This window comes from Cervus canadensis, chromosome 11 (genome assembly GCF_019320065.1).
Source record: "Cervus canadensis isolate Bull #8, Minnesota chromosome 11, ASM1932006v1, whole genome shotgun sequence".
Classification (NCBI taxonomy): Eukaryota; Metazoa; Chordata; class Mammalia; order Artiodactyla; family Cervidae; genus Cervus; species Cervus canadensis.
This window is the reverse complement of record NC_057396.1, coordinates 71513907-71528576: the sequence shown is the minus strand read 5'-3', so window position 1 is coordinate 71528576 and position 14670 is coordinate 71513907. Positions and strand designations below refer to the sequence as shown.

The 14670-nt window shown below is 40.8% G+C and overlaps 1 protein-coding gene across 2 annotated transcripts in view; it reads left to right on the top strand.

The window, feature by feature from the left end:
* FNBP4 (formin binding protein 4) overlaps positions 1-14078 on the top strand; it is a 30897-nt gene extending 16819 nt beyond the window's left edge. Inside the window, exons 13-17 of one of the 2 annotated variants that reach the window (XM_043481170.1) lie at positions 3321-3634; positions 3758-3902; positions 4290-4630; positions 8887-9044; positions 12997-14078. In XM_043481170.1, coding sequence (XP_043337105.1) covers positions 3321-3634; positions 3758-3902; positions 4290-4630; positions 8887-9044; positions 12997-13048 — 1010 coding nt within the window. In that variant the 3' untranslated portion in view covers positions 13049-14078. The remainder of the gene's footprint in view (positions 1-3320; positions 3635-3757; positions 3903-4289; positions 4631-8886; positions 9045-12996) is intronic. The other variant, XM_043481169.1, reaches the window with a different exon arrangement.
* Positions 14079-14670: the final 592 nt, after the last annotated feature.

The following is a 14670-nucleotide window of genomic DNA, read 5'->3' as shown; positions in this document are numbered from 1 at the left end:
TGAACTGAAGAGATTTGATGGTGTTTCTGGTTTGGTGATTCTTTTCTTGACCACTGTTTAATGTCCTTTTGTATGTATTCCAAAGCTGAATATTCTAGAATTGCCAGTGCTAAGTGTTGTGTGAACACATTAGAGTTAAATACTTTTTTCTCCCTTTGTTGATGACACACACAGTTGGCTACTATCTGGTCAAGGAAAATGCCACTGGTAAAACAGCGTATATTATTCTGTTGAATATATTCTCAGTCTCTTGATTAGGAACTACTAAAACCATATGAAAAACGTGGTCTAAATAAAATCCAAGTCTTGTACTGAGGTCTTTGGAATTGGAGAGCAATGCCAATCATTATTTTAAGCCTATAAACAAAGTTGATAATGTATGCTTTCTGTCAACCCAACAGTGGTTAAAATCATCTTTTAATGTAGAAAAACTCCACTGAGGAGTAAGGAAGTTTCACAGTTCTGCTCATTTTTAATCCTTCATTGTTCCATGTTTGAACTTGACATTATATATCTAAAATAAGCCAATTTGAGGGTATCCAACATATTTGAGTGTTGGGCTTTTGTCAGGTTAAAGCAGGTTTCTGCTGCTTAACCAAAAAGTCTCCATGGACCTATTATTTGTATAATAGCTTCTTGATTTAAACTGATAAACTGCCCTCTTGCCTCAAAATACTAAGCAATAATACTTTTGAGGGAAATATAGGAAAACAATAAAGGAAGCCTGCCTTTGTGAGAAAGCAAGATTGCCTTTCTGTTTATATAGAAATTAAGACGCATAGAAAAACATATGTTCTTGGGGAATTAAAAATTTGTATCCCCACGGGATTCTGTCTTTTAGCTTAATACTTTAAAAGTTTAGTGAAGTGAAGTGTTAGTTGCTCAGTCTTGTCCGACTCTTTGCGACCCCATGGATTGTATCCCGCCAGGCTTCTCTGTCCATGGAATTCTCCAGGCAAGAATACTGGAGTGAGTTGCCATTCCCTTCTCCAGGGTACTTCCTGACCCAGGGATTGAACCTGGGTCCTCCTGCATTGCAGGCGGATTCTGAGCCATCAGGGAAGCCTGAAAGCTACGTATATACCATTTTAATCTCTCCTTGGACTTCAAACTTAATGTTCTCGTAAATGGCAAGTACACCTACTGGGTTAAATTTAAAAATGAAGAGAGGCATTATGTAATATGACATGGATATTCAAACTATCATTTCTTGGAAGTTTTTATATTTAAGCTAAAGAAGATAATTATCAATGTTAAAACACAGTTTTTATGTTTTGAGTAAAAGTTTAGGATTCAAGCATTAACTGTAAAAGTGCTGCTTGTGTGATCTAAATTTATCCAGTCTAGTGTGTTTCATATTTACACAGAGTTCAGTTACTGCTGATTAAAACTTTGTTGAAGGTTGTAAGCCACGTTGTTAATCTTAAACGTTCTGTGTTTCCTTGATTTCCTCTACATAGCACTTTCACCATCATAAAAGTATCAGTGCTGCATTATGCTTCTAGATGAGAAACCTACTAATATATAAATCTGACACATTTATTTACCTACCACATATTGTGGTTGGTTTAGTAAAAGGAAGTTTAATAAGCTATAATCCCGTGCTTATTACCTTAGTTCTTATGTAATCTTGATGAACTCTAAAGTAGACTGCTTGCCCATACTCAGACTGTCTAAAAGTTAGTGTAAACATTTGTGTTAGATACGCCGCAATGTAAAGGTTAACGAGACCTTTGAAGTCTTGTAGCTAGAAAACTGCAGTCTTGTTTTCTGGTGAATTTTTTCAGTTCCCTTTTCCTTGGTAGTAAGCAGTTTCTTAATAATTAGAATAGTCATGTGAATCATGTTCTTGAAGTCTTTTACATAATGTATCTGTTCCATAAAAACTGAAGCTGGTCTAAAAGCCTGGTGGTTCACAATGGCTTTAGTTTTACATTGTTGAGTGCCAGTGTGGTGTATTTTGTGCAGAGTAAGGTAAAAGGCCTTATCTTTATTCTGGAGCCTTTTATGATAGAGTCTTTATTTAATCTGCTGCTTTGACCATGACATTTGACAGGTGACGGCTTCTGGGCCTCTGCTCCACGAGAGCAGTAGGGAGTTCCCTGGTGGCCCAGTGTTCAGGGTACTGGGCTCTTAATGGCTGCGGCCTGGGTTCAGTTCCTGGTGGAGAAACTGAGATCCCGCACGTAAGCCATACAGCGTTAGCAAAAAAAGTAACACTAGACTAGGGGGCAGACCTGGCCGCAGAGCGGTGTGTTCTTGGGCAAGTCATTTCCCTCCTGGGTTTCATTACCTTTAAAGAGAGAGGGTTAAACTAGATGATTTCTCATGTCTCTTCTACTCCTAAATTCTATGATTTTTAGGGAGAAAATCCCCTTCAGCATTCCTGGGATATATATCTAATAGTCCCAAATAATGTGAAACTTCCCTATTGACGATAAAGAGGGATGGGGAAGGCTACAAGTAAGTATATCTTCCTATTTTCTGTAATCTTTAAAGCTTTCCCGGCAGAGAAGGGGCAGTCATTAACTGTGACTTCTGCAGCTTTTGAGGAAGGCAGACCTTGCAGCTCCTTAGCTCTCATTTCTTCAGCAGCAATTTCAAATTCTCCACATCTTCAGACAACTCTTTTCTGGGTTATATTTATTATTAATCATCATTTACCTTGAAGATTCATTCTCTCTAATTTCCCCTTTATCATCACTGAAATAAAAAATTACCCTCCTGGATTTGTTGCTGTGATTTAGCAAATGAGTAGTTCACACAAAGATGTGAAGGAATGATAGGGTTGACAGTATCACCTTGCAAATGGAATTTTTTAAGCTTAGTATAAACCCAGATTAATTGAAATGGGTAGAATTTGTGTGAGTGTTTTGAATGGGTGCTTCTCTAGGTAATCCTTAATCACTTACCTAGCTCACTAAAAATAAAACATGTGGAGTTAATATTGCAAATGCACATCATTCACTCACTTTTTCACTTTTGAGATAAAGAAGACCCAGAATACTGCCTTCTCTAGTTGTGTATCTTTGAAATAAAAAACTTCGGGTTCAGATGATTTGAGTTACTCTTTGAGTTAATGTGATGTGCCTCATTTACTCAGCCATAAATCTGGACCCAGAAAACAAGACTAGTGTAACACAGCTTGGGCAAGTGCTAACTGTAAAGTCTATGAATTTATCTTTCCTTGGAAGTAATTTTTGAAGTGAGTTTAATATTTCAGTGACATCAGTATAGAACAGATGTCTGGGGGACGTGTCAGCGTCAGTTCATGGGAGATTTAGTCTTGCTGTTTCCCTGATTCCTGTTTGTTTTCATAGGTTCTCTTTGTAAAGAGTCCTTTTCCGGCCAAGTATCTTCTTCATCACTCATGCCACTCACTCCATTCTGGACTGTCCTTCAGTCAAATGTGCCTGTGCTGCAGCCTCCGTTACCTCTGGAGATGCCGCCCCCTCCGCCGCCACCCCCCGAGTCCCCTCCTCCCCCCCCTCCTCCCCCTCCTCCGCCCGTGGAAGATGGTGAGATCCAGGAGGTGGAGATGGAAGACGAGGGGAGTGAGGAGCCGCCTGCTCCAGGCACGGAGGAGGACACTCCACTGAAACCCGCGGCACAGGCCACAGTCATCACCAGCCAGGTGAGTACTGCCGCTTGGCATTCGGAAGAGTTTGGGGCACTGGGGCGTGATTGATATGTTTTCTTTCAGAAGAAGTTACTTAACCAGGGCCTTTAGCCACTGACTAGAATCTCTTCGTTTCAGAGTTCAGCCGATTCTACCATCTCTAGTTCTCCTTCCACTAAAGCAATAAAGAGGAAAGCTACAGAGATGAGTACCGTAGTAGTTCAGCGGTCAGCCACCATTGGTAGTTCTCCAGTCCTCTACAGCCAGTCACCTGTAGCTACAGGTCAGCACTGTGGTTAAAGTGTGTTTTCATCGGTGTATTTTGTTTCCAGAACTAGATGTCATAAATTAAATAATTCTCACTGCAAAGACTGTTTATATGCCATTTCTTTCAGTTACTGAAAACCACTGTTAACAGTTTGACATACATCCTTCCAGATTATTTTCTGTGCATTTACATAACAGTGATTTTGATGTTAAGTACCTTAATGCTAAAACATTCAGAAATTCATGTTTTGCCACCAGAAAATGTGACTAGTTTTTGTTTTGGTTTTTCTGAAGGGGGAAGGTACATTGGAATCATTTTGTAGATAATCTAACTCCCACTTTCCTTTTCCTTCTTTTGCTTGTTTTTGGCTTTGTCACAATATCCTTATTTTTTCTGTGTTAGGTCAGCAGGCGGCAGGGGTTGGACACCAGACTGCAGGAGTTGGACACCAAGCGATAGCAGTTAGCCATCCAGCAACAGGAATGGGCCATCAGGCCAGAGGAGTGAGCCTGCAGTCAAATTACCTAGGCCTGGCATCGGCTTCTGCGCTGATGGGCTATGCTGAGTGTTCCGTGCCGCTGGCAGTGACCGCTCCCGCGTTGCAGCCGGTCCAGGCCCGAGCTGCTGTGCCCACCACTGCCATTATCGAACCACCTCCCCCTCCTCCTCCTCCCCCTCCTCCTCCACCACCAGCTCCCAAAATGCCACCACCGGAGAAGACGAAAAAAGGAAAGAAAGATAAGGTAGAGTACATAACTCTTTAAATTTTCATTTAAAAATTTTGTTCTGTTGAGGTGATATTTAAAGTTTAAATTCAGTAGCATTTTGTATGTTCACATTGTGGTGCAACCACCCCCCTCGCTGGTTACGTAACATTTTCATCACTCCAAAAGAGAGCGCCTGTACCCACTAGGCAGCACACCTCAGTACCCCTTCCCCTGGCCTCGGGGGCCTGCCGGTCAGCTTTCCATCTCCACCAGGTTACCCACGCTGCAGTGGTGCGTGTGTCAGCTTCAGCGTCTGGCTTCCTTCACTTCGCACACTGTTTTCCGGGTTCATCCATGTGTAGCTTTTATTAGTACTTTGTTCTTTTTATGGCTGAATAATGTTCTGCTGTGTGTGTGTACCACAGTTTGCTTATCCATCCATCCTTTGATGGACATTTCGGCTGTTTTATACCTCTTTGTTGTGTAAATATGTGTGTGAGTACATGCATTTTGAGTGCTGGTTCCGTTTCTTTTGGGTGGGGGTGGGGTGTGTGTGTGTGTGTATTTAGTAGAAGTGAAATTGCTGGAGCACATGGTAATTCTGTTGATAACTCTTGGAGGAACCATTCTCCTGCAGTGACTGAGCCATTTACATTACCACCAGCAGTGTTCAGGGGGGCACTAATACCTCCAGGGGCTCACCAACACTAGTTACTTGCCATTTTCTGAAAGTTACCATACCAGTCCTGGCAGGTATGAAGCAGTATCTCATTGTGGTTTTGATTTCTGTTTCTCTAGTGAGTGAGTATGTTCAGCATCTTTTATTTGCATCCTTCATCAATGCACTCAGCATGAAGGTACAAAAATCTTTTCAGGCCTTTTCTAGGCATATATGTTCCCTGGATATGGACTTGTATGTGGTTGTTTTTCTTTTTTTTTTTTTCCTCCATTCCTCTTGTATATTTAACTTTTACTTTCCCTAAGGATTTCACACTTCTTCTATGAGCTTTTTATGTTCTGTTGTATTCCTCTGCACAGAAGCTTTTGCCCCCAACTGTCCAGATGACTTCTGTCCCCTGTGGTTTTCACAGGCCGCACCTCCTGCTACTGCCTTTCATGGGTTCTAACCTGAGATCCAAAATATACCACCATTCCTGGCTGACCTTGAAGTCGGACAACACTGAAACCAGTCCCTAAGGCAACCACAGTCTAGAACATTTCAGACGTCCCACTTACTTCCTTCCATCTGGAGGGAGGGAACTGAGAATTGGGCCATTTTGCTCCAGCCATACTGGGGAGAGCGTGGAACAAGGGCAAGCAAACATGCCACAAAGCTTCCTGCTGTTCTTAGTGCAGGTTTTTCTCGACTGGCTGTTCTCTTAGTTGCTGCAGATCTTTGACTGGTTTCTCGAGTTCCCACAAAACCATTTTAGTCCGTTTCTTATTTGTTTATATAATGTTTCCATGGGATAAGCAAGAGCTTGGCGCTTCATAGTCTGCCAGCTTTCTGACATCACCCTCACGGACCCTCTGAATCCCCTAAATCACCTAAAGAAACTTTCTCATCAGCTTTTTCCTTCCCCGTGCTGCTGCTCCACTGTCTCAGCTGTCGTCTTTTGCTCCAGGGGTCAGTGGGGCAAATTCTTTGCTTTACATGGTCCCAAGGGACCTTCTTGAAGAAGTTTGACTTACACAAAAAATAGAGTATTTCTGGATTGACTCACTTGTCCAAGCTGGTACCATGGTTCCAGAAATTATCTGAAAATGAAGTGTTATAAAAAATCAACAGTGACAGGGTAATGTCTTGAATAGATTGTTGTCCAGCTAACTGTACCACATGCAGTTCTCCCAAGCCAGCATACTGTTGACCACCTACAAGTCTTGTCTTTGTTTACCAGTCCCACTACTGTTCATTCTTTACGTAATCAAGGTTAGAATGTTCAGTGCTCAGGAATCATTTCTCTTGTGAAGCCTTCCTTACCGCTCATCCTTCCATCTTCCAAGAGAGAGAATCATCTCTACCTCCATTCAAGTAATTTTTTTAGACAGTCATGCTCTTACGGTCATATAAATAATAGCTTTTAAAAAATATGTTTCCTTACTTGTCTGGCTGCGTTGGCCTCAGTTGCGGCACATGAGGTCTCCATTGTGGCGCGTGAGATCAGTAGTTGTGGCACGCAGGCCCAGTTGCTCCACAGCATGTGGGATCAAACCTGTGTCCCCTGCATTGCACAGCAGATTCCCAACCACTGGACCATCAGGGAAGTCCCTTAATAATAGTTTCGAAAATCTGGTATTCTGCGTCAACATGTCATTTTTATGGACTTATTTGAAAGCAGTGATTCAGAATCTCTTTGGTGTTACAGGCCATTTTTTAAAATGCAAGATATGTACTTACTTGAAATACCTGATTTCAAGAATATCTGAGACCTATATATTTTTTCAATCTTTTTGCTCAGGTTTTGTGTACAGTTTACTAGAAAAAAAGGACTTCTAGCCATTTAATCTTTTCCTCTGACTACAAGGTTCCCCTATTAAAAATGTGTTCAAACAGCCAGTGCAACTCTGGATCCATGGTTTTGAACATGACAAACAATGAATGCTTGACTTCTAAAACATAACTTACTTTCCCATGACAGATAGGAATCAAATACACTTCGAATTTACAAAATCGTATGGAAGTCAAAATGAAACCACAATGACTCTACCTAGGTCTGTGTTGTTTCTAATCATAGTTGCAGAAGTATGGTGAGAGGTTGTACTGCAGTGAGCCCTCTATGCATAGTGACCATTATTCTTACTACTTTTTACTCAGTTGGTTGCATTCTAACCCAGAATAGGTTGTGTTTGGAGCTTACTGGAAGGGTGTGTATGCAGTGGGTCAGATTGAACTACAGGTGAAATAACAGAATGGAATGTGGGAAGGTGTGTGGAGCAGAAGGCTTAAGCATTTTACATGGACATTTCCCCAGAAGGTTAAAAACCTGTTACTGACAGTCAGAATAGGGTATTGATCCAGGGAGCCAAGTAATTTTAAAAGACTGAAAAGATTAAGCTTGTTTTCCGAACTCTTTGGGGTGGTTAATCACGGAGTGTGTTTGTTCTAACTGCAGGCTGGGAAAACAGCTTGGGCCACTGTCCGTAGACCTCTAAGAGCGCAGCACTGCCTCGTACCGGCCACTCGAGGGCCTGCTGGTCATACTTAGAGTGTGACTCGGCCAAGTCTTCAGAAACACAGGGGTGAAAGTTAGTTCTTATCAGTGTCTAATATAATGTTTCTCTAAATTCAGAGAACTAATCACAAATATTAGGTTTATTTTGAATACATACTATCTGTCAAGTTTTCTCTCAAGAGCTTCATATTCAGTAACAAAATCTCTGCTTTTGTGGAGCTTTTCTGGTGGGCTTGGAGAGGGTAGGGGGCAACTGGGTTGTAGAAACAGATAAGCAAATATATGTTCAACGTTTAAAAATGTAATGAAGAAAAAAGTATCAGAGGACTGAAAGTGAGTGGGCTTTGGGAGGCGGTAGTGTTTCATGTAGTGTGGTCAGAGAAGGCATCTTGCTAGAGTGCCATTGATCAGAACTCTGAAGGTAGTGATAGAGCAAGCCATATTGTATATATATCAAATATCACAAGGCTTTTTTCTTAACTGTGAGATTCTGTGTTTATTATAGGCAATTTAGAAACTGAAGGTAAGCTAATAGGACAAAACTGAACTGTACATAGTATCTTCTCTTAGAACTGATCTGATAATTAATGTTTTAATATTCCTCTTTGCCTTTTTTCACATTTAGTAGTCGCGTTTGACTCTCTTGCTCTTTCCAGAAAGCTGATCATTTGTTTCTCAGCACTGTTTCACTTGATGCGAACACTACATCCATTTAAACTCATAAAAGGGTACATTGTAATTCTGAGCAGATAAGAGCAAGAGTTTTGAATTCCATGGAATAAGACTAGAGAAGATTTTTCTGACCTGATTTCATAAAATACCCCATTTATAGAAGGAGGGGACACGTGTATACCTGTGGCCAGTTCATGTTGACGTATGGCGAAAACCATCACAATGTTGTAATTATCCTCTGACTAAAATAGTTTCTTTGTTTTCTTAAGAAAAAAAATATCCCATTTATAGTTATTTTTGGCAAAAATTTAGAATGGTACTTGTGTTTGGTTGATTTTGAAGTTCACGTACTCCTTAGAACTAAGGAAGAGATCTTGATCTCATGTGAGGGACTTGTTCTCTTGTTTTATGTATTATATTCCTTCTGACCTTTAACCTTTGTTACAGGCAAAGAAAAGTAAAACCAAAATGCCATCTCTGGTAAAGAAGTGGCAGAGTATCCAGCGTGAGTTAGATGAGGAGGAAAACTCTAGTTCCAGCGAAGAGGACCGAGAATCCACCGCACAGAAGCGCATTGAAGAGTGGAAACAGCAGCAGCTGGTCAGGTAAAGGGAACGAGGTCTCAGATGGGGCAGGTGGCGGTGCTTGTAGCTGTGATTTCAGAACCACTGTGTTCTCGAAGTGTTGTTTCTGTTTTATTTCTTCACGTGCTGGGTCTCCCTGCTGCAGGAGCTTTTCTCTAGTTGCGGAGTGCGGGGGCTGTTGTCTAGTTGTCGTGTACGGGCTTCTCCTCGCGGTGGGTTCTCTTGTTGCAGAGCACCGGCTCCAGGGCACACAGGTCTCAGGAGCTGCCGCTCCCGGGTTCTAGAGCACAGCTCAGTAGTAGCGGTGCACACAGGCCTAGTTGCTCTGCAGCATGTGGGATTTTCCCAGATCAGGGATTTGAACTTGTATCTTCGGCACTGGCAGGCAGATTCTTTATCACTGAGCAACCACAGAAGCCCCCATGTTCTTAAAGTCATAGCCCTGATTTCTTTACAGACTTAGCCCAAGCAGTTTTTAATTCATAGAAATTTTTTTTTCCTATAAAAATTACAGTCTAGCCTTTTTCAAAGACATCAGAGTTGTAATACTTGGCACTAACTGTTCATCTTAGGCAAAGAACTGTCTTAACCCTGAGCACACAGGGGAAAATAGTCATCCCCATTTACCATGTCGCTCCAAGAGACCAACTTTTAATAAGAATTTAAATATAGCTGACCTAAATTTTTATTCTTTGTTTTCATGAGTTTTGAAGGTGCACACACTGAAATGAGCAACATTCTTTTTAGTGTGACCAGTTGCTCCCTTGAGGTTCATCACCTGGAGCATACTGATATGACACCAGATTTCAGGCTCATCTCCGGCAGGTCCCAGCATGTCGTTACCTCTGCTGCTTGCACTTGCAGCACCCATAAATGCAGTGCTTACAGAAATGTCTGAGGGAATTCCCTGGCAGCCCAGCGCTCAGGATTGTGCACCTTCACTGCTGAGGGCCCAAGTTCAGTCCCTGGTCATGGAACGATCTCACATGGTGTGGCAAAAAAAGAAAAATTGAGAGAGACGATAGCCATCTTTGCTTCATAATTCAAAACATTTTCATTTTTAGATCCATAAACACCAATTGGAATAGTCTTCCAGTGAAATTTTTGTTCCTAAAATATGTTTCTCTCTAGCCACTGCACACATGTTTTTAGCATTTGTCCCGCTTATGAACTTGATCAAATAAGTTTTAGCTTCAGTTCAGTTCAGTCGCTCAGTTGTGTCTGACTCTTTGCAACCCCATGAATCGCAGCACGCCGGGCCTCCCTGTCCAAAACCAACTCCTGGAGCTTACTCAAACTCATGTCCATCGAGTCGGTGATGCCATCCAGCCATCTCATCCTCTGTCGTCCCCTTCTCCTCCTGCCCCCAATCCCTCCCAGCATCAGGGTCTTTTCCAGTGAGTCAACTCTTCCCATGAGGTGGCCAAAGTACCGGAGTTTCAGCTTCAGCATCAGTCCTTCCAGTGAACACCCAGGACTGATCTCCTTTAGGATGGACTGGTTGGATCTCCTTGCAGTCCAAGGGACTCTCAAGAGTCTTCTCCAACACCACAGTTCAAAAGCATCAATTTTTCGGCGCTCAGCTTTCTTCACAGTCCAACTCTCACATCCATACATGACCACTGGAAAAACCATAGCCTTGACTAGACGGACCTTTGTTGGCAAAGTAATGTCTCTGCTTTTTAATATGCTACCTAGGTTGGTAATAACTTTCCTTCCAAGGAGTAAGCATCTTTTAATTTCATGGATGCAGTCACCATCTGCAGTGATTTTGGAGCCCCAAAAAATAAAGTCTGACACTCCTTCCACTGTTTGCCCATCTGTTTCCCATGAAGTGATGGGACCAGATGCCATGATCTTGGTTTTCTGAATGTTGAACTTTAAGCCAACTTTTTCACTCTCCTCTTTCACTTTCATCAAGAGGCTATTTAGTTCCTCTTCACTTTCTGCCATAAGGGTGGTGTCATCTGCATATCTGAGGTTATTGATGTTTCTCCCGGCAATCTTGATTCCAGCTTGTGCTTCTTCCAGCCCAGCATTTCTCATGATGTACTCCGCATGTAAGTTAAACAAGCAGGTGACAATATATAGCCTTGACGTACTCCTTTTCCTATTTGGAACCAGTCTGTTGGTTCATGTCCAGTTCTGTTGCTTCCTGACCTGCATACAGGTTTCTCAAGAGACAGGTCAGGTGGTCTGGTATGCCCATCTCTTTCAGAGTTTTTCACAGTTTATTGTGATCCACACAGTCAAAGGCTTTGGCAGAGTCAATAAAGCAGAAATAGATGTTTTTCTGGAACTCTGTTGCTTTTTCGATGATCCAGCGGATGTTGGCAATTTGATCTCTGGTTCCTCTGCCTTTTCTAAAACCAACTTGAACATCTGGAAGTTCACTGTTTACATATTGCTGAAACCTGGCTTGGAGAATTTTTAGCATTACTTTGCTAGCGTGTGAGATGAGTGCAATTGTGCGGTAGTTTGAGCATACTTTGGGATTGCCTTTCTTAGGGATTGGAATGAAAATTGACCTTTTCCAATCCTGTGGCCACTGCTGAGTTTTCCAAATTTGCTGGCATATTGAGTGCAGCACTTTCACAGCATCATCTTTCAGGATTTGAAATAGCTCAACTGATTTTAGCCTACAGCAGCATAAAACGTGAAAACTTAACGCAAATACTGTATTTCCTTTTTGACCTATATATTGTTCACTCATTAATCTTGAATTTAAGAAAATTCATCTAGATTATGGTCTCCTTAACACTCGTAGCCTGAGATTTTACTTAATCCAGTCAGTTTTTTTTTTTTTTTTTTTATCCAGTCAATTTTATCATCACAATTTAAATGTACAGTGCTGCTATCTCTCTGTATTCATCTGAATTATATAATATTGGGGGCTGTCCAGGAGGAGACTATGAAGATGTTGTCTCCAGACTTTACTTCCTTGAAAGGTGATGCACATGATTTGGGGCAACACAGGAAGAAAACTGCAGGATGGTATTAATTTAGTTTTACTTTTGTATCATCTGTGTAGATGACTCCATTATTCTTGAGTTTTCTTACTATTTTAGTCCTTTTTAGTATTGCTGGGAATTGATTAATGATTAATTCCTACAGTGATGAAATAGCAAACTATTTCAAATGATGGGAAGTCACAAAGATCTTGTAATTTATCTTATTTTAGATTTATAAAAGGGTCTCATGCACTCATTTTGGTTATTGCAAGATAGAATCTGAGTTTTGTTTTGTTTTTGCTGCTCCGCACAGCTGGCGGGCTCTTGGTTTCCTGACTGGGCCCTCCACAGAAAGTGCAGAGAGTCCTGACTACTGTACAGCCAGGGAATTCCCAAGAATCTTGAGTTTGGTTTTTTTGTTTAAATCATAGCGTACTATGTGGTTTACCTATGAACAGATCGCATATTGTTGTTGTTTAATCCCTAAGTCGTGTCCAACTCTTTTACTACCCCATAGACTGTAGCCTGCCAGGTGAATCTTGAGTTTTAATCAGTTTTTTAAACCATTGAATTTGAATAAGCCGTGAGAGATCAATGGTAGTTAGAACTAATGAAAAGAGGATCTCAGAAACATTAGGTCTGCCCATCCCTGGTGGTATGTTGAGGGTTAAATATATCTTCTTAGAGGTTAGGTAAATAAATCTAGGATAAAGACTCCTAACTCCTTGGAGCCAAGAAATACTTCTACAAGCATGTGTTATTTTCCTTCAGTGTAGCTTTAATGGTTACTGGGGAGACATAAAAATAAATATGCACTTACATATAAATAGAACTGTAGAGCAGAGTATTTTGTATGTGTTTGGTTGACCTATCAATTAAGAAATTTGATGAAAACTATTCTGGTACTCAGCTGAGAAATTTGAAACTTTTTCATGAAGATAGATACGATAGATCCAATTTTCAGGTTTAGTTAGTTTTTATTTGCTAGGAAATGAACAGTTCCATCCTTTTTTTTTTTTCAGTGACGTAATCTGTGTATTGTTTTCACAGCGGCATGGCAGAGAGAAATGCTAATTTTGAAGCTCTTCCTGAAGATTGGCGAGCAAGACTGAAGAGACGAAAAATGGCTCCAAACACATAGTTTTTTACTTTTTTGTTACTGTGTACTGGTTGTTTTTTTTTTTTTTAATGTTCAGTTCAGAGTCTTAACCAGTTTTACTGTTGTCAATAAACTATAAATGTTATGAGGGAGAGCATATGAATTTCCTGGGCAAGAGCATACAAAACTCCCACATTTGTGAAGTGTAGTTTTTCTGTTTTGCCAAAAGGTAAGGTGGTTGAACTATTTGACCTGGCTGCCTGTATTCTCACACTGGCAAACTCAGCATGTTAGGTACGTTATCCTCATCAGTCTGGATGTGTGGCTCAATGACACTTGTGTAGAGGACTCACTGATGAAAAGGGAAGGATTTTCCTGCCTAATAGAGCCTCTTGTAGTTCTAGTGTGGCGCTCTCTCTCTCATTACCTTCTTCAGAACAAGTGCAATTATGAAGGCAGCTCTATCTACCTTGCTTAACTGGGATTATAGGAATTTCCTTCTGACCTCTTCCTCTTAGTCTGCCACCCCCGAAGTGCTGAGGTATACAAACTCGTTCATGTCGTGCTAACAGACAGCCACACTCTATAAATTTATAGAGTATTTCTCACAAATTCTAGAACTGATAAAGATAGCTCAGTCATTGCACATACTAGGTGACATATAAATTTCAGTATATGGCAGCAGCAGCAAGTGTTCCTGTCTTTGAGACTTCCCCCTCACACTTGGAAGTAAATGTAACGAGCCACTGTATGTATTGCTGTGTCTCCATTGCTGTACCTTGGTCCAAAGTTCACCTCCCATTTATATGTGAATGTATTCTCCATAAAATTCCAGTATTTAAAAAAGCAGTTTACTGTTCTGTACTTTCTATTGTATCACAATCAGGTAAAAGTCACTTTAAACTGAAGAAAAAGCAAATTGTTTTAAAGCTGTTTGTATTTCTCCAGTTTCTGACCTTGTAAATTTGTATATATGCACTAATAAAGCCTTTTTTATACTTCTGATTGGTTATCCTTTTGCTCCTGTTTTTCCTGTTACTCCATGAAGATGTCACCAAGACTTTAAATCAGTCGTTTTTTCTAACCAGGTATGGTGTAAGGCAGACATTGAAGAAGCTCTCAGAAGAGTGTCAGGATCTTGAGCCCATTGCAGGGTGGGAGGATGGAGTTAGAAAAACAGGACTCTAGTACCAGAAAATACAGTGTGACTTAAGTTTTGGAGCTTGTGGTCTATGATATTAGCTGGTATTTAGCCTACTTAAATCCTGGAAATGACAAAATGTGGTTAATATTCTGGAAAAAAAGATGCTTTATACTCTCACTAGCTACAAGAGTTACATATACTCATAGTCCTGTATACTCATAGTCCTGTAAAGTTAACCAAAGACAACAGTAGTTAAAATTTTATTCCAGTATATTTATATGCAGCTAACTGCCTAATCAGTGTCATGTATACTTGTGTGTTGGTTTTTATTTATACAAAAATCGGGGTGACCATTTTGTATATAAATTGTTTTTCTTGTCATTTGCATAGAGCACATTTCTGGAAAAAAAGGGCTATTGACTAGTCATTAAAGCTTTTGCTTTTAACTGCGTA